At 42.4% G+C, this 27,863-nt stretch overlaps 2 protein-coding genes across 2 annotated transcripts; one reads left to right on the top strand and one right to left on the bottom strand.

Annotated features, from left to right (window-relative positions):
- Positions 1-1,452: 1,452 nt before the first annotated feature.
- FAM181A (family with sequence similarity 181 member A) lies at positions 1,453-3,519 on the top strand. Its single transcript, XM_072338530.1, has 2 exons — positions 1,453-1,561; positions 1,803-3,519. The coding sequence occupies exon 2, from the start codon at positions 1,909-1,911 to the stop codon at positions 2,773-2,775; it is 867 nt and encodes a 288-aa protein (XP_072194631.1). The 5' UTR covers positions 1,453-1,561; positions 1,803-1,908; the 3' UTR covers positions 2,776-3,519.
- A 5,268-nt stretch (positions 3,520-8,787) lies between these two features.
- On the bottom strand, positions 8,788-27,662 carry ASB2 (ankyrin repeat and SOCS box containing 2). The gene is made up of 9 exons (XM_072338346.1): positions 27,415-27,662; positions 25,847-25,945; positions 22,360-22,526; positions 21,580-21,735; positions 20,347-20,592; positions 17,866-18,037; positions 13,308-13,869; positions 9,790-9,943; positions 8,788-9,032 (listed from the first exon to the last, which is right to left on the bottom strand). The coding sequence occupies exons 1-9, from the start codon at positions 27,657-27,659 to the stop codon at positions 8,896-8,898; spliced, it is 1,938 nt and encodes a 645-aa protein (XP_072194447.1). The 5' UTR covers positions 27,660-27,662; the 3' UTR covers positions 8,788-8,895.
- Positions 27,663-27,863: the final 201 nt, after the last annotated feature.

Raw genomic sequence — 27,863 nt, 5'->3', positions numbered from 1 at the left:
TGGGCAGTGTCCTGGCCCAAGGTCTCCCCAGATCTGCAGCACCTGAGTGCTGGCACCAAAATATATGGCTTGGGTTGGACTGGGGGAAATGGCATGAAAATGGGGGTGGCAGCACAAAATGTTGCATTTTTCACCTCTTTGCACTCAGACCTTTGGTGCCTTATGTTAGCAAAGAAGATCTTGCTTGCAAAATGAGGGGTGGCTGGGACTTCAGTCCCTGCTTTTCCAGGGCTGGCAGCCTCTCCCTGGCTGTGGGCATGCTTAGCCTGCCTCTGTCCCTCTCCCCCCCCCTGATCCCCAGGGTGCTACAGGCAGGGAAGTAGGAGCTGCCTGTGGGAGGCAGTGGATCCTAGGCTGCAGCCAGATCCACATCACCCATGTATACCAGGGGCAGCCCTCCTGCTCTCCTATTCCCCCAGCTCCCAGTTTTGCTGTGCTATTAAGTTATTGCCACCCCTCAGGGACAAGCCAGCACGAAGGCGGAGGGCTCACATAGCTGTGGATCAGTAAAGGAAGCAGCTCAATTAGCATTTCACACGCCTTTTCTTCCCTCTCTTCTTACCTTCCCTGCAGCGGGCATGCTTTCCCCTTAAAGGATTGTCCTGTTTCTGCTCCTTGCCAGCGTTGGCAGGGTGACAGTAGTCGAGTGTGCAAACTTGTGCTATTGTCCCCAGGCCAGGGGGAGTCATGGAGACCCACTAATATGACACAGGAAAATGTTTGCTGATGGCAATTCTATGGGCTTTGTCTAACTCTTTCTCCATCATGACGACTCGATTTAAGTCTCTAACTGTTTGACTACAGATGCAAGAGTACTATCCAACTCCATCCTTTTGTCCGGGTAGTTTGAATGGGTAATTCAGCTTTTGTGTAACTCAATTGAGGGGGCAAACATAAAGACAAGATTCTTGAGCGCTCAAGCTCCCTTTCCATGGATATCTGCACATCTCTTTAGAGATTTGTTCCTTTCCTACCTTTTTCTGACATCATCCTCCCCTTAAAAAAAAAAAAAAGTCTCTGATGGAGAATGGTTAAAAGTAGGCTAGCCTGGTCCCCCGTATTACATTGTCCTGTGCCAATGAAGCATGGTCAGTATCAGCCCCCAGACAGCTTTGGGGAGCGCAGAGAAAAGGGTGCCTAAACTTTCCAAACTCATCGTCGGTGCTTTTCCTTTGGACTGTGCTTTTAAAAAAGAAAGGCCTTGGTAGGGGTGAAGAGGATAGGGGAGAATGGTAGAAATCGCGGGGAAATGATTGTATTTATTAGCTGTCTTTCTGTGGCTGTCCCCATGGTGACAATTTGTGATGGCAAAGAATGTGAGAAGGGGAGGCTGATGCCTGATTGGGATGCTTTGTATTTGGCAAAGTGGCTCCTGATTGGTCTGAGAGAGCCCCGAACTCGGCAGAGTCGATATTCATTCAGCTTGCTCAAGTGCTCGCTCAACTGCCTTCACACACACCGGCTGCCTCCGTCGGGCCTGGCCGTGTGTAACCTGCCTAACAAGATTAGCAGGAAGGGGCTCTTCTCTACCAGCACCAGCAGGAAAGCCCCTGCGCGCCGGGTGAGTGTCCGCGCTTGCTTGCAGGGACGTGAGAGCAGCTGCCTTGACTCCTTCTCCCCACCTATGCCTCACCTAACAAGATTAAGTGAGCATCCCTGTTCCAGGGCAGTGCTGAGGGGCTGCAGGTGCATGGCACCCTGCCTGCACAGAGGTGAGCTGACAGAAAACCTGTGTGCTTAGCTGAGAAGTTTGATGTCTTCTCTCCACCTCCTGCAGCATTCTTGATGCTTTTTGAACGCAGGCTTGGCACTCTGAGTCTGCCTGCCGTGTCTTGCAGGTTGGCCAAGGCTTGCCTGAAACGGATTATAAACATTTAATGGGAAACTCTGCACAGCACGTCCAGTGAAATGGCATCGGACAGCGAGGTAAAAACCCTGCTGAACTTTGTCAACCTGGCCTCCAGTGACATCAAGGCAGCCCTGGATAAATCGGCTCCCTGCCGCCGGTCGGTGGACCACAGGAAATATTTGCAGAAGCAGCTGAAGCGTTTTTCTCAGAAGTACTCACGGGTGCCACGGTGCCACCCTACCAAGCCCTCGGAATGTGGCCCACGCCGTGGAGCAGAGGACAGGGTCCGCAGCTGCCAGCCTGAAGTGCCCGACCCTGGCCCCCACAATGGGGCTGCTGCTGAGAAGGTACTGCAGGCAGCTGAGGAGGAGGAGAGCCTGGCTGGGGAGCAAGCTGTGCCAGAGCAAAACCCTGAGGCCAACAGACCAGATCAGGTGCCCATGAGGAAACGACAGCTTCCTGCCTCCTTCTGGGAAGAGCCACGGCCGCCACAGAGCCTCCCAGCCAGGGGCTTCCCCCCAGCCCCTGAGGGGCTACCGGTCCCCAGGGACCCTCCTCCCTTTGAGGGGAAGAAAAGCAAAAGGAGCCAAGACACCACTGGACCTGAGAGCCATGAGCCTGCCCTAAATGCAGGGGAGAAAGACCCCACTGGTGTTCTCTCAGGACGGGTGGGTGCCTGGACCTGCTGCCCCTTCCCCTGCCCTGGACCAGCTGTCTACCAGCCCCCAGGAACACTGCCTCCATCACCTTTCCCAGGGCTGGGGCTGTGGAGGAAGGGCACTGCCACGCTGCCAGCTGAGGCACAGCCCTTCTGCAAGGAGGCAGAAGGCACAGGGCAGAAACTCTACAGGCCTGTGGTTTTGAAACCCATCCCTACGAAGCCTACCATTCCCTCACCGATTTTCAATGTTTTTGGCTACCTTTAGCCAGAGGAAAGGGCTGGAGTGTGTGACATTGGACAGAATAACCTCTTAATGGGAGTTGAAGCATCAGGTTGGGCAATGGGCACAAGGGGCAGGTTGTGTGCAGAAGAGATGGTGTTGGCCACACGATTGTCTCCTGCACAGGCTGGAGTGAATTAGTAACTGTACAGCCTCCATTTTTCTTTTCCCATGCATGTAAAAATCAGGAATAAGCCCTATGGAGCTGGTGGCATGTGTGGCAAATTAGACCTCTTTTATGGAAGCACATTGTTGGAGCTATGGCAAGCAGGTCTCTGGGCCATTTGCAGGCACAATTGTAACACCTTGGAGACCTCCTCCATGTGGGAGCACCTTCCCGGATTGCCCTGCAGGCACAGCACTGAAATGAAATGAATTAAACTTGCTGAAACTGTTTTTTGTACTTTTAAGTGACTCCGGAGAAGTCAAGATATTCAGGTCACTTCCTTTTGCGTGCAAGAGACTGGAAGGACAGTATTTAATGTAGAAACTACATCTGTGAATTGATTTAAGCTCTTCTTGTGTGTAAATACTAAAAGAATTGAAAGAAAAAATAAAGGAAGAAGGGAGGTAATTTTATTCTGGTGGTTCTGCAAATGCATTGTGTTTACTTTTGCCCACTGAGTAGATGCAGGTTTAATTTTCAGGTGCTGGTTTGATATGAAGGCTGAAACCTTTACTTATTTAGAGTGATGTAATTCAGATTTAATCCTGAGGCTGGGAAATCGATGGGTGTTAAAGACATAAATTATGATAGAGAAGTGTTTATAATAGCTTGCCCTCATTTCTCTTTAGCAGGGATCTTTTCTTATGTCTGATTTTAAGATACAATCACAAGACTGAACAATACACAAATGATCCGCCTATTGTTTTCTTGATTATTTTGGTGAAGTGGTACAACAAGAGCTAATAGGTGATTGTTCAAGTTAAGTTTGTCTTAAACCCATTGACAAGGTGTTGCTAAGGCACAGAACATGAGATCTGAAAGGTTTAATATTGTGTGCCTCCATATTCTGTTACACTGGAATAAATCACTGAGATCAAGAGATGTGTTGTGGAGGGGGGGGGGGGGGGGGGGGGGGGGGAGGACAGAGAATGGGCATCTGTGCCCTCTCTGGGCCTGAACCTGCTCTCCCTGGAGCAAATGGGAGCTTCTCTTGGGACCTGGCAAAAAGTGGCCTTGATCTGGTTGGCCCCTGGCTACTGTAGTGCTCTATCACACTATCACACTATCTCTATGAAGCGAAAAACAGGCTGTGCTTCTTTCAAGCACACTGCAGTCATGAAAAAATTATCATCTTAAGCCACCATAGAGTTTAATTTTGGATCTTCTGATGGGGCTTGCTGTTATGTAACCAGGCTGCAACTGCAGTTAGGATATAATCTACTCTCAGGCTGAAAGTAGTTTATTCTTTCTCCAAACCTCTCAGTTTTAACCCACTGATGCTAATTTCAATGGAAATAATGGCTGTAGTATGTTAATCTTTCATTGCTTCATATATGCATCAAGGATGTGTAGACTGCTCTTTTAAGGAGACAGTGCGTGTTCCTGCAACTCTGTGCAGGGTGCAGAGTGGTACACAGCTGGTCTAAGAATTCAAGGCATCAGATTTGCCTGTGATCCAGATGTGAAGATGTCCTCATGTTTTTGTCTTTTTGGGAAAACAAATCCACGAGTAGACAGTAGCCTTCTTTAATTTAGTGAGCAAAGAATTATGGATCTTAAATTGCAGAGCTGGAGGCAAGGAAATGTTTCATGTAATTAGAAGCACTTTCTCACATAAGCAGCTCTGTATCTCTGTTGTAATCCAGATGAAGCCAGATGCTGAATCTCTCTCATTCTTGCCAATGCAATGCACCCTTCTTGGCATTGCCCTTCATGTGGGTGACCAGAAAAGCTCAGGGAACGAACAACAGGTATTGCAGAGACTGCTGTGGGCAAGTGTTCCTTCTGGAGTTCAGGGGAGAAATCTGAAAGTGGATTCTACTAGACTGTGGATTTCATCAGTATTAAAATATTTTGCAAAGTGGAGAGATTCTGGAGAAATTTTACTTCTGAAGATATTCAGGAAAAGAAGAGAGTTAAGATCAAGATTATCCCTTTTAGGCACTATAAACTGTTTGTGTTTCTTTTTTAGTCTTTTGAAGCGTTTATTCGAATGTGTTGCTGCATTTTTGATGTAGCAGCATAGCCTGCTTTTAAATTAAGCTAAAGGATAGAATCAGATTGTCCCAAGTGATGTCCAGCATTATATTTATCAATTTACCCTCTGATTCAGGCTAATAATATGTTTTAAAAACCTTACATTCCACTGTGACATAGGGCTTCCTTCCCCAGCCCAGGGCAGGAGGTGACCCTTGGAGCTCTGAGCTGGAGCATCAGTGAAATAAAACATGAATGATCAAAAGCCAGTTGCTAAGTACATTCAAAATCATAGAATGCAGATGCTCTAGACGTTTCAAAAGGCATGCAAAAAATAACAACTGTCTCTCTACCGATATTACTATTCTCTCACCCCTGAGATTGCCATCAAAATTATTAACTGTGCAAGCTTGGATCGATTCAGACTTTTCCTGGCTGTTCTACTGTTTGGTTGTTTAATTTTGCTATCCAGGACAGCTGATAACCCTTTAGAATCTAATTGTGTAATTCATACTTTGTTGGAAAGATGGAAACATAACAATCAAGAGCCGCTGTTTACTATAACAGTGCAAGTTTAAACTCTTAAAACTACAGTAGCTTTCATAAATAATAGGTAGGGAGAGGTAAATGAAAATCTTTCGTATAAAATAAGATAAAAACCAAAATAGTGCACACAAACATAAAGTGAATTGCACATGTTGCAGTAGGATAAAGTACAGTAACCTGGTCATGAAATATTCCTATAGTATATCACAAAAAGTTATAATCTCTGAAGGAGCTGGAGCTACTGATCTGCTTACAAAGCCTGTTTTGCTTGGGATGTTGGGTATTTATCTTATCACAGTTTTAGACAGATGCAGTAAATGCTCATCAGATTTGTACAGATTCAGCATCACACATTAAACATTGTGCCAGTGACTGGAGTGTAGGAGAGGTAGCTGGCTCAATTTCAGTGCAAATAAATGTAAACTGACTGTGTGAAAGTTTGCAGTAAAAATCAAGCAGAAAGAGCATAATAATATAATTACAAGGCTCTCCCTCTAACATACGTCTCTCCTCAGTTGCGGTATGCTCACATCAGGTTAGTGACTGCTGCTCAGGACAGACAGCTGAGAGCAACCAAGATGTGAGTCTCCCAGCAGAGATGAAGGTCTCTTGGCAGAAAGAAGAAATGGACTTTCTGTATTTGCTCCACCCAAAACCAGTTTCATCTTGTCCAAGGACATAAAAAGAAGCTGTTATTCATGAGACTTTGGTGCATGTAACAATATTGGTTCAGAGTAAATTCCCCATTTGGGATGGTTTATGAAATCCCATCCCTGCAGCTGGTGATTTCAAATCCTTCTGTCAGCTAGCAGTCTCCAGAGCTGACACTGCAAACCAAAAGAATGCTTACATTAGCATGGTCTCCACCAGGCCGTGCTCAGTATCTATCACCTGCAACTCTGTTCTATTACATTTATTTTCAACATTTTTTCTTCTGATTTATATCAATATGAGCAAGACCCAGACCTTCACTTCTCAGCCCCATAAACTGAAGGATACAGTAATTCCACAGATGACTTTCCATTTCTCAAACTGTTGCAATTATACAGTCTAATTTTTGGGCGGTTCTGTGTGGAGTTAGGAGTTGGACTCGATCCATGTGAGTTATGTCCAACTTGGGATATACAGTGATTCTATGATTATAATTACAGGTCTTTCACTGGCAATACAGGCTCACAAAGGCTGGAGGAGTTCTGCAGAGGACTGCTTAACCAGCTCTTCTCTGTATGACCAGCAGTGTCAGCCAGCTCCTAACTGGTGTCATGGAGAGGCTCAATGGCCCTGATGGGCAGGTGGCACTGTACCTCCAGAGTGGAGTGGAGTTCACGCTGCAGGACAAGGAGGCAGACCCCGGTAGTGATGGAATTTCAATAGTGGAAGTATTCCATCTTATTTTATAAAGCTTTGCAAGAAGATCACAGTTCAGTCAGAACTGAAGCTGTTGTTTTTTTCAGCTGCTTTTGCATTTGGGAAGAGGACAGCTATGGACAGAGTGCCCTTAGCTGCGACCATTTCTGCTTCCACTCACATCATATCCCATGAGTGCTGAATGCATTTCACACAAAACCATCACAAAACCTGGACTTCTGTGCCCAGATAGGCCTGTGCATGTGCAACACACTTCTAGCGCTATGCTAATTTGTGAAACCACATACAAAGTCAGTCTAGTGCATTTTCCCTACTTATATTTCTATCTCATTCCATAGTACGCAGGCCAACAAACAAAAACAGATCTGTCAGGTCTCTGGTGGGAAATTAAAACAATCCCAACTTCACAGCTCTTTTGTCACCTAAGGTAAGAATGGGTATGCTTCTAGAATAAGATCTGCCAAGACATGATTCCAAAACTGGGCTCTTCCATCCTTACTTAGGTGCCTGATCAGGACTGAGGCATTCATTAAATTTCAGTGGTTCAGCAAGTCACACCTGTCAAGTGAGCTGTAGTCACTGCCAATAACCATTCCTGGGCTCCTCAGCCTCCCCAGCTGTGAGGGAATGTGACTTGTTAAAAACTTCAATAAAAGAATTTCACGGACAATTATAGTGGTTCAGCTGATAGATGGCAACTCGTTAAGCTGCCATAAATCAGTTGTGTATCTGAGCTGTAAATAGGTGACCTAATTTTCAAAGAAGCTGAGATAATAACTTTTGTCAATGTCAAAAGAACTAATAGATACTTCTAACTTCCAAAGTCAAGAAACTCAAGGCTAAATCCTAGGACTTATTCTGCGTCAGTAATATTTTACACCAGAGTTGTCCCATTGGCTTCAATGTAACTACACCTGGCACAAGAATCTTGGCATTGTTTGTGCACCTGAAGAAAGATTTAGAGACTAAATACTGGGCATTTGTTTTCATAAATCTCAAATCTCATCATTTTGAACAACCTTTTTTTTTTTTTTTTTTTTTTTTTTTTTCCTTCCAGTTATAGTATTGTTATAGTCACAGAAGTCAAAGAAGTAAGAGAGGCTGAATTTCATAGGGACAAGATCCTCTGGCAGAACAATAGATAAAGTTAGTGTAGCAGTGTTGCTGTTCCCTATGTATCTTGCCTTTCTTCCTCATCACTGCCCATGCTCCTCTAGGGCTTTGTTCTGTTCAGAAACCAGCTTCATGACAGACTTTAGCTACTGTGTACAGTGCAACTACTTCTAATTTACAGAAAAGAATATATATATATATATGAGTTGCTTTCAAATCCCCAGTATAGAAAATCAGAAAATATAGAAAATTATCTCAAGCACAAATTCACTTCCTTCTTATGTAATACAACTTGGACTGTATTTGCTAGGTGTAAATACAGTTCTTATATCCTCCTTCAGTAAAGCTTTCCTCAGCTTTTAAAGGAATCTGCACATTAAAAGTTCTGAGCTTTGAATGTTCATAAATCAAGTACTCAATTGAGAAAGGTCCAAAAAATTGTTAGCAAGACAGTGTCAAACTATCAGAAAATTAGAGACCAGCACACTGAACAGAAACCCAAAACACAGAGTAGAAACTAAAATAAAAATCTCAGTCAGTGAATGAAATGTGGTTGTATTCCCAAATATGTTGACTCTAACAGCTTCTGAATTGCGATCACAGCAAGGATGCTAAGCCCCACTAGACCCCAGGGCACATCAAAATCCTTTACTGGTACTTTCTTCAGCACTACTCATTTTTCAGCCTTGGCTTTCACTTCTTTTTCTTTACTGACCAAGCTCTGAGGTGGATCACATGTGCTTCCTCCTGTAAAACATAATGTTTAGATGTCCACTCCTTTTTCTTCTCACTCAATTCAGAAGCATATTTCTTGTAGATTAGTCGTTGGAAGGCACTTGACCAAGCCAGCAGCAATTCTTTGTGGAGTGCCACTGTCATGCTGATGACTCTGAGTGCCACACCGGGAAGCTGCTGAAAGTCTTCCAAGCTTGAGGTCACTGTGTGTAATCATGCTGTAAGTATCGAATCAGTCTGTATGGAAGAGGCAATGTTTCAATAAGTTTAATGCGGTTTCTTCCAATCAAGCTTCGTACTTTGACACGGCAAAGATGGGCGAGAGGTCGTGGAGGCTCTGAAAGAGAGGCAGGTCAAAAATGTGAACTGAATGGGTTTAAACTCAGGAGGGATATCCATGTCTGTGGCAAGAGGAGAATGGGAGGAGGAGGAGTCAAAACAGAGGCTTTGACTGCAGTGGTGAGGTGGTGTGTCTACTCATTCACTCATGACATAGGGAAGGAAGTGGGGCTGGAGGATAGAGTGCTGTATCCAATGACAGCCTAGCAGTGGGCTTTCTAGGAGGATTTAAGCAAGATGCTTCACAGTACTCAGCCTCACCACTGAAAATAAATGCAATACACTCCCAGTTTATGTTGGACAACTAATTCTGATGATATCTGTGAAAGTCTTTGGATCTTATGAGAGAGGATGTTTTGGGAGAGCCATTGGTGCTTACTGGCCTGCTGTGGAGGTGGTCACCTTGTTCACTTGCACTGATCTGCCTGCATCACAGGTGTAGACAAATGAGCCTTCCTACTCTGGCAAGACTTTTTTCTGGGGAGCCAATTCTACATCTGGGGTAAATTCAACATCACAAAGTCAACGTAATCCAGCAAATTCTGGTGCCTAATACTTGGCTGAAAAATGTAATTCAATCTCAGCAGGGATAATCTACTGAGTTTAGGGATGGATATTGACTGTATGATTCTGCAGAGGTCAGGTTAAAAACCTATGGGGTTTTTAGATTGGAAACTGTAAGAGGAAATGGTGACTGACATTTTGAATCCAACAGTGGGAATATTTGTGCCAGATTCTTTTACGAGTAACCATACCTGCTTTTTCTTTAATGACAGCCCAGTCGTCATAGCTGTCTATATGCTCCTTGAGCCGGGAACAGAGCTGGACGTTACCCACATAATCCAGGAGAACATCAATAATTGGCCCAGCCCAACGACTTATCTCTGGAGTAGACACCATATCACAAAACTTCAAGAAAAAAACAAATTCACAACAGTCAATGAAAGATGAATGCACCTGTAGAAATCATAACAGCAACAACCCTAACTCATTTTGTTGTCCTTCTACCAACTGTAGTGGCACCTTCCAGTTTCACCTCAGAAAATTTTTTATTAAAGCCCTGTTTAATCTTCCATATCTGGGCCTGAACCAGGTACAATCACCCTTGCCCACAAGACAAGATGCAGAGCACTCTGAGCTTTAGCATGGAGAGCTATGGAGATTCTCAAGCAATGATCTGACTATACATGCCTTCATTTCAAGAAATTTGCCTTCCCACTTAATCTAAACATGTGTTATACCAGGCAGCTTCATCTGTCTCCGTTAGGATGATACACATGATGAAGATATCTGTGGATTTATCTCCATGTGAGCAGTTAGATAAGTTAAGGTGAACTAAATCATGCTGTGCAGATAAGGGCTCAGATACGCGGCCAAACACAATTGAATGATGGTCACTAATACACAGTATATCATCTTAGTCACTGAGAATGTCTGCAGGCACCCTCCAAGCCCACCCTGAACAGGAGAGATAATGTACCAGCTTGAATCTCTTTCAGCTTAAGCTCATGTAATTAGATCACATATGATCATATATGTATGAGCCCAAACTCATAATGAAGTAAGCTCCTGCGTGGATACTCTTATCCAGAAATAAAATATTATCACATCTGGGAAGAATAAAACTACAGAAAATTCATTTTGGGGTGTAGGGGAAACTGTTGATCACAGCCTGAATCTCTGATTAACCATCTGAGGCAAGCAAAGAGTCAGCTGTGGGAGCACAGGTGAAGGTAATTCAGCTTGACTCCACCTCTCCTAGATCCTATTTAAGGGCTGACCACCACTAAGGTAGCATCTCTTTCTGGAGATTGCTCCTTTGTGGAGTTTTTGTGGTGAGCCTCAACACTGGCAAGCATCCATCTCAAGTGAACACCTCAGCACTGGTGAGTCTTTTCTTAGATATCCTCTAGCTATCCATTTACTCTGTAATTACAACTATACACTTGTATTATTCCAACTATATGTGGGGGAGACCCCCAAATCTAGTGGGAAATCCAGAGTTTCCTGCCTGAATTGTTCATAGGAATTGTTTGAGATATCACAGAATTATCAAGGTTGGAAAAGACCTAAAAGATCATCCAGTCCAACCATCACCAATAATATATCTGACATTCGCCATTGCCATGCAGTTGCATACAGAATGTGGAAACTGGGGATCTGCACTGCACCTCCAAGCAGGAAATCCACTTTGTCTGAGTTTAAATGAGGATATAGTTTTGGAGTAATAAGGCACTGTATCTTACTGTTCTCACTCCAACTGGAGTCTCCTCTCTTCCTCATTCAAAAGCTCAATCTAAAAATATATTTTTCAAGACTAAAAACGTTCTCAAACTTGTTACAGGAAAAGATACAGAACGAAACGAAGCAGAAGAAGGCAAACCTGCAACAACAGGCCTTGGGTTAGTCTCAGGAGCAGAGTGGCTCTGGTTTTGGGATGCACTGCCTGAAGTCTCGGCAGGCCCCTGAATGCCCTCTCGTGGCAGAAAGATGCTTCATTTCCCCGGCTCACGGTTTTGGCACCGCAATTCAGGAACCGGGTGATTAGACAGCAAGCATTTTTCCGTGTTCACTTTCACAGGAAACACTAATTCAGTAGAATTAGTAATTATTTATAGTTATGTATTTTTTCAAACCAACTTCCAGTAGCTCATAGTGTTACTGTGTAAAGACTAACTAAAGACTAACTCAAATTTATTTTCCTTAAGTAATTAGACACAGGGAAATAAGAATTGCTTATCTTATGTGTAGAAAAAGCTAAAGATTCCTATGACTTTATATCTTGGAATGCAAGCCATACCACAGCCATATCGTGAAGCTACACCAGACAAGCCTTACTTTTGTTAGCCATAAACCTAGCACTAAGAAGCAAATTTAAAGTAATACTGGAGGGAAGATGTCACTTTTTCTACTCTTTGTGCAGAAACAGTCTCTCTTTGAGAGACTCATAGAGACCCATTAGTTTCTCTATGCACAGATGTAAGCTTCTGCTGCTTATGCCTCTGACCTTTCAGGTGATGCTTATGTTTTGTGTATGACCCACTCTATTTTTAGAAAATAAAAATATGGGTAGATAAGATTCAGAGGGAAGTATTGCATTTTGCAAGCAAGAATACCTGTTTTTGTGTGGCTGAATTATCACAGAGGATACACACAAATACTCTCTCTTTGCCTTGGATTTTCTGTGCTCTTTTACTCCACATCCAGCAGCATCATGTTTCAAGAATTAGAGATTATTCAATTTAATGCCGATCATTTATTTGGCCTAAATGATGCCTTTTTCTGGATCAAACCAAAGCACACCTCAGCTCAATAGGAGCTGACTTATTACTTCCTTAATGCTTTCCAAAAGAGAAAGACAACTGCCATGCTGAGGTCTTTGTTTTGCTGCAAGTTGAAGGATAGCAAATTTTGATTGGAAGGTCAGATTTTCTTTATGATATTTTGGAAGGAGTCAACAAGAAGGGATTACACAGACACACAGACACACACAAACACAACCCCCCTCACAAAAAAAACAAACAACAACAACAAAAACCAAGAAAATAAGCACTCTGCAATTCTGCAGAGTCATTTAGGGAATTGAGAATCCAATTCCAGCCCAATGGAAGCAGTAGCTGAGCTTTGGAATGGACTGCAGATATACATGCACAAGACACAATCATCTAAAATGTGTAATTGGCTTTGAAAATATGAAACCATGGATCTAAATCTGGCCTCTTCTGAAAGCCTCTAATATTATGAACAGCCATATAGCTAATGTAATAATTTATGCACTCTTTCCAGGGCTGCTTATCCACATTTAGAAACAGATGTTTACATTCACTAGTTTACCCTCATAAGGTGAAGGGCTATACAATTTTAATTTAACCAAGAACTTAAATTTGTGGATAAGTTATCAGGTAAAACATCATTACAGGGTAAATAACACAAACAGGTTTCTGCTGCCCATTTGACACTGCCTGACAAGAAAATATGTTTCAGTTCTGGCACCTTAGGTCCAGAGGAAAAGAGCATTGTGGCTCTGACAACAAAAGCTGTCAAGATGGCTATTATTCATCTGAAATTCAGGGTTGGACATCAGCAGCTTTTGCCTATGCCCATGTTGTCACTGAATGTGCATTTGGAACATGCACTGAATCTTACAAAGCCTTATTTTTATGTAAATAAATTCAGTAAAAAAAAAAGGCATCTTCTCTTGCAGGAAAGGTGGAGAAGAAATATGTGAAGTTATCAAGATACATGTGTGAGAGATAGTTTAAGGAGTGCTTACCTGTGTTATGGTTGGTTCTTTGGACAGCTGAGGATCATTAAATCTGTCCCGCCTGTAATTTAAAGCAGGGTGTGGGCAGTTTCCATACTGGCAGTGAAAACAGGAAACAGCATCACAGCCAAGATCCAGGAGATACTTCAGCACAGAAAGGTACTTCATTGAAAACATGATAGTAGCTGGAAAAGTGGTGGGATGGCTTGAAATATAGGCATCAATGTTTGCTCCATGGTCGAGAAGCAGTTTCATCGTCTTCAGGCAACCGTGGCGTATGGAGATGAGCAGTGGGTTGATGAGGTCAACGTTGGGGTTGGCTCCAGCTTGCAACAGGAGCTCTGTGGCATAGATGTTGTTGTTAAAAACAGCAAAATAGAGAGGTGTGGTACGTCTGTCCTCGTAAAGGCAGGACCGTTCATTGGAGAGAGTGGTGTTCACCTCATAGCCAGCATCAATTAGCTCTTCCAAGATGTCATCATTGTTGCGTTCAGCTGCTAAATGCAGGGGACTGATGCCACTGCGCTTGACACGGATGCGACTAGTCACAGGAATCAGCATGGAGACAATCCTGTCGAGTGGAGAGTCAGTGAGCAATGGTGAGTTCTAGAGGATTTACTGCAAATCCTAGCTGTATAGTAGTAACTTTAAGAGCCTACTAACTTGAGCATAGGAATGACTTGCTCTGAGAAAAATCAGTGTAAACTTGAAAGCTATCTTCAACTCCCTATGCTTTTACATTGCCAACATTTTGAGATGTGTTACCCCTCCTTTATGGAGGTGCAAGTTTTTTGGAATCATCACCCATTTGTTTGAGGTAATACCAGCCACAGGGGCAATTACAATGGAAGAAACAGTGTGCTTACTCCTTGCCTATCCTCCTCTAACTCAAGAATAGCACAGATGGCAGAATCCCATTCAGGCTTTCCCAGGTGTTCTGCACCTCTGCCATCATTCTGTGGACAGCACTGGAGGGACTGGTGCAGGTCAGAGGAACTGAATGAGGAAGCAGGGGATCCATCATGATTGCTCTGTGGTGAAGGGCCTCATAGGTCACAGCTACAGCAAAAGGCTTGAGAACAGGAGAATAAAACCTCTAGTCCTCTCAGACTGAGCTGGGATAAATCACATATTTGGTTTCCAGACCCCCATGTCAGATTTTACAATTTGCTTTCTACCCTGGATTGAGCCCCATGCTAAAGGCCCTCTGCACAGCTTTTGACAGTGATAAATCTGTGGGACTATCAACATCCATCCCAAATGTTGGGAGCCAGAATGACAATTAGGAAAGGGGAGAAAAAGAAATAAAAATATTTTCCAGGCTGTTTGCCATGCTTTAGCCCAGGGAGGAGAAAAAAAAAAAAGTACAGCCAAGTCCCTCCAGTAATGAGGGATTGCTATTGGAAAGTGTGATGCAGCCTTAAGCACGGCAACATAAATTGAGCTGCTCTCATTACGTAATCGGAAGTTCAAATATATGATGTACAAGGCCCCAGCTATCATAAATCCACAAGTGTTTTTATGTCTCCATAGGCATCACTGGAGCTGCATAATCAAACCCATAGGTTAAACTCTCGTTTCCTGCTAATGAAGTTAGATGTTTTTGCTAAGGCACTAGATTGATTCTAAAATACAGATAAGGCACCTTAAGAAATAGAATGAGACTAGAAATTGTCAAGCCAGAGTCTACCTCCTGCCTATCTGTAAAAGCAATTGTTTTGCATTGAGTTAATCACATCACTTCCTACTTCTCCTATGCAGAAAACTATCTAGTAGTCAAGAGCTCTTCTAATATGTAAGCATGCAAAGCACATAATGCATCTCTTTTAAGATGCTGCACATCTTCATCTTGACTGCAACGTCCCTAAAACTTACATTTACATAATGAACTAAGCACAACATAAGCTAGCCTCAGAAAACCTTTGTCGATGATGTGCTGAGTGATCCTGTGAAAGACTGAGTCTTGACATTCCCAGGAGATGAAAGAAGAGTTGAATGTGTGTCACACTTTACAGGGTTATGGTCCCATTTGCATATTGGACTGCTGATGTTTTCAAGGTACTTCTCATTTTTGAAACAAATATATATATATATATATATATTTGCATGAAGTAATTGTACAAATGTCTGAGGAAAATAAGTGTTTTTTTGGTTTGTTTGTTTTTTCTCTCTTTTTCTTTTTTTTTTTTTTTTCTTTAAGCAGCATCACTGCTCTTAAAGCACCTTACGACTCACCAGGGAGCAGGAGTTGGGTGCTGGTGAGCTGGCAACTTTCCATTATTATCAAATGTTCTATAAGAGCTGAAATAGCAAGAAGGGAGGAGAGTACTGTGAGGACATCATGCCAAGTGCCAACATTAGTCATCCCATGATCAACTGTTTGAAGATTTAAGAGTCTGTTTTGTTCTTTCCCTCCAGGATATGTGCCTCGGTCAGCTCTTCACATTTGAGTTAAGGATGTTCTGCCTCATTTCTGTCGGTGAGGTCCTGAACCTCTCTTCAGTGATGGCACACTGAGGCTTTATATCCAAATCCTGCAGTGTCCCAGACCTCAGTACAACCCCTCAGATTTTGCTGGGAGGAAAGGCTGGAAATTCTATCAGTGTCTAATCTGTCTGTTTTCTTCATCCTTCAAAGCAATTTGGTTCAGAAATGTAGCATTTCCACCACCACAGAGTTTCCTACCTGGAGGGAGGAAAAATGTAGATCAAGTGAAGGTAGTCAAGACTGGACAGACAAGGCCACTGATGTTGTCTGTCACAGGGCTGAGACTCATATGTAGTTCTGCAGTATTGCTGAGATTCTCCTTATGCCTGAAACCTGCTTTTGTGATTTCTATTTGTTGGAAATTAAAGGAAGGAGGCAGAGCATCCTTAATATGAATGTGCTAAGAGATGATTGACTTGTATTTACATAATAAATCTGCCTACACCTCACAAAGTCTTCCTAACTCCCCAGTTCCAAGGGTGAAGGAATTAAATGACAGCTTACACTTGTCTTAGAGCTGATGAGAGGACCTTTATGAACTTCATGTCAGTACTGACAAGGTGTCGTTTAAAATAAACAAACACCGAGCAACAAGAATTGACAGTTGAGCCTTGGGATCACGTTCTTGGCTTTTTGATGGCAGGGAGACTTCGTGCACTGGCAAAAAGTTGGAAGTGTGGAATTCCAGCAGAATTACGTATTAAATCTTCAGGAATACAAAGAGAGGTCATCATGAAGGGTGTTATTTTACTGAATACCAGTGGAATTAAGAATAATCAGCCAATTGGGCTATAGTTTTGTCATTTAGATAAATATTTATAAGATAAAATCGTCTTTTTTTTCTTTCCCCTTGTACTTCATTTCACAGCAGTTGGGCAAAAAAAAAAAAAAAAGTGCTCGGTCTTTTACAAGTGAACAAACTCAGAGTTTGGGCTGACTTCTTATCTCATTTATGCTGCTGAGTGTTGGCAATAATAGATGTGACCTCCAAATCAGGCTGGCTGGTTCTGTCATAACGTAGGGATGCACTCAGATTGCTGAATTTCCATGTAGATTTGTTTTCAGATTGGGCTATCTATCTACTGAGGGGAAAGAACAGAATCAGAGAACTGGTTCTATTTACGGATTGGATTTAGATCAATTTACTATAATGTCAGATTAACTTTTCTGAAAGTGCACAATTGGAGCCGGGTTTTGTCTCTGGCAGATTTCTCATCTAGAATGTGTTTGTTTTCAAAAAAACATCTTTCTAAGTCAAACCACAGAGAAAAATTTTGAATCATGCCTATATTAGTCTATGCAAGATATTTATGTGCTAGAAGTATATAAACCTCTTCCATAAATTCACACTGAGCCACCCCCTGAAAATACAGCTTCCACAAAGCAGACCTCCAATTACAGCAAATAAATATCATTATGTCTATCGAAGTGATTTGAGATGTGTAATTGGGCTTCCCAAATGGGCTCAAATGCTAGGATGAAAGATGCTATAGGAAGGTGCAGTACCATCAAAAGTTTTAATTCCTCAGACATTGTGAAATATATGAGAATCTTTTATAGCAGTTTGCAAAAACTTTACTATCTAGAAATTTACTTGCTAGAAAAAATCTTTGCATTTGGATAACTATTTCTTGAAGGTTTTTGATAGAAAATTTGGTAATGGAGTCCTCTAAAGTCACCAAAAGGTTCAGTGACTGCAATTAGAGATATGATTATATTTTGCAAAAAGATCTGTGGGCTGTGGCAAAGGGTTTAAAGTGAGTGCTAACTTCATATACAGATGTTTTTTTCATTCCATTTCGCATATATTTTGTGGAGTTCTGTTTAGCCTGCTTTCAAGATATGTGTGGTTGTTTAGCTGTAGTAAGTGATATCTTGGCAAAGCTAATGGGATCTTTTACCCCATATTTCTGCTCACACATCCTATTTATCCTACCCTGCAAACTCGTTCGGTTCAGTTTATTGCAATCTTCCACATTTGCAGTGCTCATAATTGGATCTAGGACATGAAGTTCTCCTTTCCAGAAGGACTTCAGATTTTTACCTAAAAGGTGAAACTACAAAATAAACTAAAACTTACTCGCAAATTCCCTTTTTGGCTGCTATATGAAGAGGTAGGAGGCCGTCCTTATTGGCTTTGTTAGCATCAGCTCCTTGGGACAAAAGAAACTCTACAATATGTACATGTCCATTTTTACAGGCTTCATAAAGAGCAGAAGCACTATCACTGGCTTGAGTATTTATATCAGCACCTAGGAAGGAAGAAAAAAATGTTGTAGGACCAAAGGGTTGAATCAGATGGGGGCAACATGCACTGAATGAATGTGTAAGTCTCCATGACACTAGAGCTACACCATATATAGGAGGGTGATGTGAACAAAATCTGATCATAGCAAAATGAAAATGTTATACAGTTATTTTATAGATCTCTAATGGGTTTTACCATGATGTTGATTTTATGAGGGAGAGTTTATATAGGCAATCATTTTCTCACTGAGAGACTGCTGGGGAAAATAAAGTGATAAAGTGATAATGCATTCAAGAAAAGGATAAATATCCTCAGGATAAAACAGTGGGTATCAGCCATCAGCTCCCAGTCATGAATCCAGTCTCCATTTGTTTGTATCTCATAGACAAACATTTTAAAATGGGCTTGTTCTTTATTCAACATGTATTTTTCTTTAGATACAATAATTCCATAAGTACTTATATATTTAGACTATGATTATATATTTATAATTATTTAGGTTTATTAATATTGCTTATAATGTCTACATTCAAACTATTACAATGTTTACAGTATTTATACTATATTTTAATTTTAGTGCATATCTAGGCTAAAATTGGATTTTATAACAAGACATCTACATGATAACCAGAAACAATTCTACTGATCTTTCATTTGGGCAAGACTTAGTCAACGAATATTTCATTTCAAAACTCAGCACCTAAGGACCTACCTTTTAATTTCATAAGGCTTCAATTTAGGGTTCAAGTGATCAATGTTAGCTAAGAAATATTTTTAATATTTTGAATATTTTTAATGAGGTTGTAGTATATTTTTTCTTGTACTCTAGTGGATGCTTGTTTTAATAAACAACAAGCAAAAATAAACCAAGCCCTAATACTCTTCGACCATGAGCAATCTGGAATCTTGCCTTTTTTTTTTTTTTTTTTTTTTTTTTTCTTCTGTGCTAGATATTTAAGGTCTGAAATACTGGGTTTTGACTGCAAAATGCTGCAGTATGCAATGTACTGTGCTGTCCTGAAAAAGGCTGCTTAATGTAAATGTGTATGACAGTTCGCTGGAATTTTGCTTCCAAACTCCAAAAAAGAACCAGTCTTCCATCAGATCATGAAAACTCCCTGCCAAAGAGAATATTTCCTTTTGCTCTCACCCCAAAATGAAACATCTGTGTTGTGTTTGGCCCTTTGAAAATGTTGTAGCTGGAAGCACCAAGAGAACTGCAGTGACAAAACATAACATGGGACTACGTTCTTAATGAAAAAGAAATGAAAAAGAAACCCTTCTTATGATGAACATTGCTCATCGTAAACAATGCAGTGATATAATTTCTGGTATTCTCTGAGGAGTTTTAGAAGGCTTGAAACGATTGAACAGTTTTATTGGATTTTCTCTTGTGTATTTTTCTCAAAATTGAACTTTAGACAGATACTATGATTTCCCTAAGTTGAAACACAGATCACATGCCAGTGTAATTTCTAAAATTGTAGGCAGTTTGATGGACTAAATGGTCATACAGAACTGACTCGACAATGTTAGCTGAACAGCAGATTACTTTTTTTGTTGTTGTTGTTCCCTGTCTTTCATATCTTTCTTAGCCATAAAAGCTGCTTTGTAAGTTTTTTGTATATTTACTGCCATTTAGCTTTACTTTCACAAGTGCAGAATCCAGTTCTCACCTACACTGAAGTATTAGTCCACTGCAAGTACAATATATGCTTCAGAATGGTAGTAAAATCTGTACCCTTATTTACATGACTGAAGTAGTAAAAGGTAGGTCTAGTATGAATAAGAATCAAATTCATTCTGCCTATATGTTTGAATACATACACATGGGCGAAACTGAAATTGCTTCTCCTTGGTGTAAATCCATTAACTATACAATAGGACTTCATTTTCAGCAGTATTCATTATAGGAGGAGAGTTAACCTTGTCCGTTAGTGGCACATGTCTGTGAGCAGATGGGATTGGCTAATGTTCAACTTCTGCTATCTCTTACCACCTATAGTTTTCTTGGATTTAGACTACACATGCACAGCAATATAGGTTTTGAAAGCTGTAAGGCATTTCAATTAGAGAGCACCATATTATTTCCCAAAGTAGGTGGCCTCAAATAAATGCTAAAGAAGTGCATGTGTTTAGACCATGCACTCTCTGAAAGACCCTACACAAACTGCCACCTGGAGCCAAGAGCATTTCAGCAGCTCTACAGGCTAGTACTTATCTACAAAGATAGAAAAGCTGAGCCAGGGAAAACTAATGGCATCTTTGAAATATCAAGGATGAAATGAGCAACAATGGCACAAGTTTACTCACCACATTTTGCCAGGTATCTCAGAGCTTCCAACTGTCCACTCTCAGCTGCCACAAATAAAGAAGTGATGCCATAGGAATTTGTAGACTCAATCTTGGCACCACCTTTCACCAGGATATCCATAATCTCCAGGTCATTTCTGGAAACAGCCTCATGGAGAGCAGTCCATCCTCGATTGCAGCGGTGGTTGGTATCAGCATTGTACTGTACCAGGAGTCTTGCAGCCTCTACATTCTTGCGTTCACAGGCTGTTTAGAAGAAAAGGGAAGTGAATAGTACAAGCTTATGGAAATATTCTGTGTGTTCTGGGTATTCCTTTCACACAGCACAAGCATTAGAACACGGGTTGGCCACATTGAATAAGCCAACAGATCCATCTTGTTCAAAACAAGGGGCAGCATTGCTGTCAAAAGGACACTATCTGGGACTTGCAAAGGATGCAACAATGAAGTCAGTCTTCATTCTGGACCTGTAGGAGACTGTCATTTGCAGGGATTGTGCTAAGCATAGTTCTGAGGAAGATCAAGCCCAGCATGTTTGTTCAAGCTGGACATCACAGTGACAAACAGGGATGACAAGGGACAGAAGATAATTTATGAAGGAAGAATGTAGAATGGAATAGAAATAGCATAGCCTGTACATTTTATTTGTAAACTCTGAGCAAAATCACCCTGGACCTTATTGTTCTGAACAAATAAGCTTCTATACAGATAAGAAAATGAAAATAAAAGAGTCAGCATGAAAAGAACCTTAGTAAATGTTAACAAAGTGAGTCTATAGAACTTTCTCAGCCCACAATTCTCAGCTCAGGACCTCAGATAATGGTATTTTCTTGATAATTTTTATTCTATCAATTTGTTCATTGCTCCTTAAACCCCAATCTGTCAGGCTTCCTATGCGCTTCTACTGTGGCACCCTAAACCAAAGGCACTTGAAATCAGCAGCTACATTTAGTTAGCTTTTACTGTACAATGTACAGAGGTAGGACAGCATGTTTCCTAGTAGTTGCCCAGGGAGGCAGCAGGGCCGACTTCCCTCAAAGTGTTCATGAAATGTGTGGATGTGGCACAGAGGGACATGGTTTAGTGGTAAGATGGTGATGGGTTGATGGTTGGACAGTGGTTTTCTGCAAACTGAATGATTCTATGATTCTATGCCTGAGGTGAGTGTGATGGGGACAATACTGTGAGCTCTCTCCTCATGTTGCTCATTATCCTGGAAGCTCTGGACCTCACCTTTGTAGAGGGGAGTTTCTCTGGCCTTGTTGGAAATGTCAGGTTCAGCCCCAGCCTGCAGCAGGGTGAGCAAGCAGTCCAGGTTGCCCCGGCTGGTGGCCAGGAAGAGAGCTGTCTCCTCATTGAGGGTGCGCCGATCAATTGTGCCAGGGTATGCTGTGAAGAAATCATAAGCCCAAAGACATTATGGTGTAGGATTGTATAAATATCTGTAGAACCTTCTATTCTTATGGTCTTAGATGAGATTTTGCTCATTCATTCTTTTCTTTTCAGTAAACAAAGTTAAGAGTATACAATGAATTATTATCAATTAGATTAATCACTGACTCAGATTAAAACACTCATCTATGCCCAGTAGTAATGCAAAAAGCTGTTGAGTAACTGCACGTCAGCAGCAGTTTGAAAACAATTTGTAGTAGTTGAATGCCTTCAGTCACTGGCAAGGAAGTGCTGGTTTTGATCTTCAGCTAGTGGGACACTGATGCCAGCTGTGGATTCCAAGTAGCCCACAGCCAAGATTCAAGCTACAAGGCTTTTCTGTGAGAAGTCTGGGGCTTGACAAAATTTATCCAAGCATCACTTCCTCCTGAAGATCCTAACTTTTGAGGGTTCCCTCTAGAAGCCTATCTTCAAAGACAAAGTGAAATTAATATGCAGTCACAGAAGTTGAATAATACTTCTCACATAGTATCAGACAAGAACTGCTATGGTACTAATTCTTCTGTGTGGCTTACTCATATTCTTCTTCCTTCTTTTGTAATTAGTTTTAATTTCACTGACCTTTTTGCAACAGGCGCAGGCAACCCACTTGGCCATAGTATGCAGCTTCATGGAGGGGTAACCAGCCATCCTTATTAGGTTCAGAAAGGTCTTTTCCTGATTTCATCATGTTGCAGATCTCTTTTTCATCTCCATCCCTGATTGCTGCTACCACAGGGTCAATTTCTCTTTAAAACATTAAAACCTGATTACTACTTCCTTCATTACTGAGAGGTCTTTTGCAGCAATATCATTTTATCATTTGAGCAAAACAATTAACTCCTACAGCATATACGCTAAGAATTTATACCTAGCTACAGGGTCTCTGGAGGTGAAATTTATCTATCTATCTGCACTAATTAGGTTATTCACAACAGATCAGAATAATCTCTGTCTGGATGTGCTGATCTCTTTCCATAGAATATAAGGAAGATGTGGCTAAACTCTGACATAAATATTATTATTTTAGTTATCTGTAGTTGAGAAAGTCCAGCTCTACACTGTTCGTGGCTGTGATAATTACATCACCAAGCCATTTGCTGTCCCAAGTGGCAAGACTTTGCCATACGATAACTCAAATCCAAGTTCAGTTTAGAGGAGAAGTGCCCCTTTCCATCACTGAAGATAATTAAAGTTTTGATTTGCAGGTGGCTTAACCTTCTTAAAGAAGAAGTTGTTAGTTAAACTTGTTCTTGTGTTTTAGAGGTACTTCTCATTTCCCTGTTTTCAGAAGTTGGCTGAGACAGACATCTTTTTTGATGTTACCTAATTCTAAACCTTTTGAGAACTTAGCAAGAAGCTCACTGATAACCTAGAAAAAGCATGGAGTACTGCATGCCACCAAAAAGTGAAGCATGATGAGCACCCTGCAGGTGGGCTTCTGTCTGACAAGCCTTTCCCTTGCCAACTTGCATTGTGCACAGACCCAGAGGTGATCTGTGCCTTCCAGAACCAACAGGCTGCCTTGTTGTGCCAAGAGGATGCAGCCACTGCTTCCTTATTCTGAGGCAGCAAATTGCCAAGATCCAGTGCGGTAAATAACTTAAGGGAAGAAGCATTCTTCCAGTTCTAATGGACACTTGCAAAAAAAAATAAAATGTACATGGGTTATATTTTCAGAGAGAGAGAATGTAAGGATGCTGAAAACCTAGGAGAGCCAGTGGTCTGGGGTGGGAAGTGTGTGTCTTGGAAAAAGCATTAGCACTGCCATGGTCAGAATACAATAAGCAATGAAGGTTGTGAAGGACAGAAATAGTGGGAACATCCAGAAGCTTTGATTATGACAAGAGATCTAGAATGCCTTTGAAGGGTGAGACCAGAGACAGAAAAACATGGGCAGCTCAGTATGCATGTGAGTTCTCAAAAAAACACATCATTGGTACAATCTGCATTTAGTGCAGGTTGCAGGAGCAGCATGCCAAGGAATAGAGAAAGATACCATTCCCTTGGTTAAAAAGGCCTTGGTGCTAATTGATCTCTCTCTATAGCTAGAAGCAGTAATCTCAGGACAGCAGAGTCACAAAAATAGCTACAATTGAATAGGGGGAAGGTACCAAATATGGTACCTGTTGAGATAACAGCTAGAGCATGTAGCTGCTGTCCTAGACACAGCCGGCCAGAAGGAATCCACTTATTTCTTGATAGCTGAAGTGCTGATGTCCTGGGGACTCTGCTGTATCTTCATACTACCAGAAGTACCCGGAGGACTACAACTATAATTGCTAGCTTCTAAGGGCTAAGTAATTTTTTATACAGGTGCTTGAAATCCAGCATTTTGCTGCAGTCAGTCAGCATCAGCAATTGTTCGACTGGGAGAAAAGGAGGTAGGAATCTTTAGCAATCTCTGGCACAAGGAGGCTGAAGCCATCTGTTGTTCTGAGCAAAGGCTCGTGTTACATATGCTGGGTTGCTCACCACGACCTTGTGACTGGGTCACACAATGGAGTCACCAGCTCTCAATGAGTTACTGCATGCCAGGTGGGTATGGCAGAAGCCCCTGGGTGGTGCTGGCACACAGCAAATGCAAGGTGAGTCACATTAGCTGAGACCTCAGCGAAAGCAGACAGCACCTCTTATCGGTGATAGGGTTAAAATGTGTGAAGAATCAGTTATTACTCTGCCTGAGTCCTCAGATGTTGAATGAAGTAAATTTCTGTTGAGATTCTTGACCTTAAATGATTTCTAAGTAAGAAGAGGGGTTTGCTGGACTAGGCTGTGGATGTTGTAGCCAAGCAAATTCCAGATCAGTACAGAAAGTTTAATGAATCTCCATATGAAATTCTTGTTTTCTGCCTGGCTCATATTTGGCAGTTATAACAAATAACCAACACATTCTGCTGCTTGGGTTTCATCAGAAATAGAAAAAAAAAATTAGGATGATGAAATGAGTCTGAAGTTCTGATGAAATCTTAACCTTAAGGGCTAATCAAAAGAATTACTGCAATTTCAAAGGCCAGTAGCCAAGCTCATAAATACTCATTGCAGAAGAGATGTATGGCAGGGTCAGTTTTGAGTGCTGAAGAGGTTCAGAGGTGCACAGAAGGGTTCAGAAGCTCCTCCTTTTACCAGCAGCCTGATGAGGTGCAGGCAGCAGGAAAGAGCACCATCTCTCCAGGTGAAGCCAGCTATCAGCTCTGCCTGCCTCTGGGACTAGGGCCCTAAAATTGCCTTGCCAGCATGCTCCCCTGTGACTTCCCAGCTACTCTTATGCTCTCACAGAGGAAGACTGGTTTATCAATGTAGTCCCAGCCTTGGCTATGGACTAAGATCTGTTGAACTGTGTGATTCAGGAGAAAGCATCAGCCTGCCAGTCATCACACCCAGAAGAGTATGATACGGCATGTCAGGAGTTCAGAGCACTTCAAGAGAGGGTGCAGTTTTAGTGGAACCAAGGTGGGGTGGTAGGTGGTGAGGATAAGGGGGCACCCATGTTCCAGCAAAGAGGTTTTCACAAGTGTCAGGGAGGGCAATGTCAACAGAGAAAGGAAAGGTGGGGAGAATATAGAGAGGGGAGACAGATGGAAGGAAGAGGACCAGTAGAGCAGTAGTTATTGCAAACATGCATTCATGGAGGATCTTGAAAGATGAATAGAATAAATGGTTTCAAACTGAGAGATAGAAAAGTTAGGAAGGAGTTCTCTGCAGGACACAGAGAGGTTGCTGCTGCAACTCTTTGGTACAGCAGGTGTCTGTATCTACTCTGTCATGAAAAGGGCTGTAATAATCCTGTCATGGTCTGGACACTTCCACTATACCCAGACACTGGATGGGGCCATCCCCATGCAAATGGACATAGCATTCAGCAGCATTTATAAAACATCACTTTGAGAGCCTGGACTTTCTCATCTCACTGATATACTGTGGTAGATGGTTGTTTTTCACACTTATCCCCAGAGCTGCCAAATGACCCAGAGTCCCCAGGATGTGTTCACTGGAGGGATGAAGAGGTATGAAGGGAGAAAAGAGAGCAAGGGAGATGAGGGACCAAGGAAGGAGGGAAGGCACTTACATGGGCTGTGCTGTGCTGCAGAGGCTGCCGTCGTACCTTCGCCTGACTGCCCAGGCTGCCCCTGTGTTGGGTGGCTGAATGCGGCCTCTGGCTGCCAATCTGGAGTGGTGATGACATGAATGAAATGAAGAGAAATACTCTGAATAGGAGAAACAGGTCATGTTGAAGCAGAAACAGAGACACACATCCGCAGAGACAGAGAGAAAGCGTGCCGGTCAGGGCTTTGAATAAAAGCAGATGGCCACAGCTTGTTCTGTGCTGGATTCAGCTGTTCTCTCAGCCTGAGATTATTTTTGGCCCTCTGAGGAAGCGTCAGGGGATCCAAATGACCATATAAGACTACAGTGAGGTTAACCCTGCTGCCACCACACAGGAAGCAGACATGCAGCAAGGCAGCGTTTATCACCTCCCCAAGTGTCACGCAAGTAGGTCTGAGCAGGTGCTGGAGGAGAACGTGTCTCTCCCAAGTGGTTGAAGGGCTCAGCATCACTCCAAATCTGGAGCTACAGTGCTGCAAAGGCTCTACTGGGATGCTGAATGCTGCTGGCCTGAGGCAAAGGCAGGGAATGCAGAGAGCAGTAGATGAAGTTTTGTGCTAAAAGCAAGGACTCCTGAGGAGGACAGAACTAAACAGCCAGGGAAGTCCTTATTATGCACGGCACCAGGTCCTCACAGCAGAACTATCATTGCAAATGCACCACAATGACCCCGAGAAGCCACAGACTTCATCTGGAGCAGGAGCACATTCCGTAAAGCATCCCTGTTCTGCAGCTAGCACACTTTCAGCTCCTCATACTGTCCCACATTTCCCAGAGCAAGAACAGCAGAGTTGAGAGAAAGGAGGAGGAACAAATCTGAATTTTCTTCAGGCTTATTAAAGAAATACTTTACAAGGATATTTTTGCAGCTGCCTTGATTTTGGGGAGACTTTCTACCCTCTTTCACCTTCTTCTAGCCCTCCTTCCCTTTTCTAACCTCCTTCCCTTGAGAAATCAGCCTTTAAAGAACAAAAGGAGAAGGATGCCTGCTTTGGCAGCAGGTTTTCACAGTCACAACATAGCTACATGGTGCCTGCATGGCTGGATGCCTGGAGCTGTGCCTGGCAGGGGCAGTGTGCCTGCAACCAGACCTGGACTTGAAAAAACCACATCCTCCACAGCATCTAAAAGGTGGCCAGTTCACACTGTTTTATATGCTGCTTTTTGGCCTCTCTCCTATGTTTTCCCATATCAGAAACTGTGCTCCCCCTTTGGCAAAGTTGCAGCCTGGAGAGCAGCATAGCAGAGGAGAGCTGCAGGTTTCTGCAAGGGCTTCTTTACTCCAGGGAAGCACACAGCAGTGCCCCTTTCTTGTTTAATTTATTGCTTAAACCAGACAGCTTCAGGCTAATTTTCATTTCACTGTGAGGGCGTAAATTGTTGACCTCACTGGATTTATAGCAGGCTCTGACTTTTAAACTAATGACAGACTCTCAGACCAAGCACACGAAGCTGCTTGGCAAAGCTAATTAGAAGGGCACGTGTTTTGACAGAGGAAGCTGTCAGGCAGCACATTTGTTGCTCACTCACCTTTGCCAAGGGTAGAGGTGGTAGGGAGGGTTGTGGCTGCTAGCACCGCTGGGGGCAGCCGTCTCACCAGGACCCCCTGCCAGTGGCTTTGGGTGGCCCTGGGCTGCTGCCTGGCCCACTGGATCCTCCCCCAGGCTCTGCTGGATGGCCATGTTGATCAGCTCGTCCTCACTCAGGCTGCTGTACAGACTGTATTCCTCGCAGCCTATTGTTTGTCTTTGGGTATTTGCTGCCGTTGTAGCCATTTTTGGTCTTGTTTTTTATTTTTTTTTTATTTTTTTTTTATTTTTTGCTGTCCTGTAAAAGGAAATTGTGGTGATCAAAACGTGGAAAATAAAAGAAATTCAAACATCTTGTTCCTTGTTCATTTCTGTCTCTTGATTGGACTGACCAATAAATCTTTCAGAAATCCTTCACCAGAGAGAGAACACTGTCAGTCAAATCCACAC

This window comes from Excalfactoria chinensis, chromosome 5, assembly GCF_039878825.1.
Source record: "Excalfactoria chinensis isolate bCotChi1 chromosome 5, bCotChi1.hap2, whole genome shotgun sequence".
Lineage (NCBI taxonomy): Eukaryota > Metazoa > Chordata > Aves > Galliformes > Phasianidae > Excalfactoria > Excalfactoria chinensis.
The sequence above is the reverse complement of the archived record's forward strand: the minus strand, read 5'-3'. Positions and strand labels throughout refer to the sequence as shown.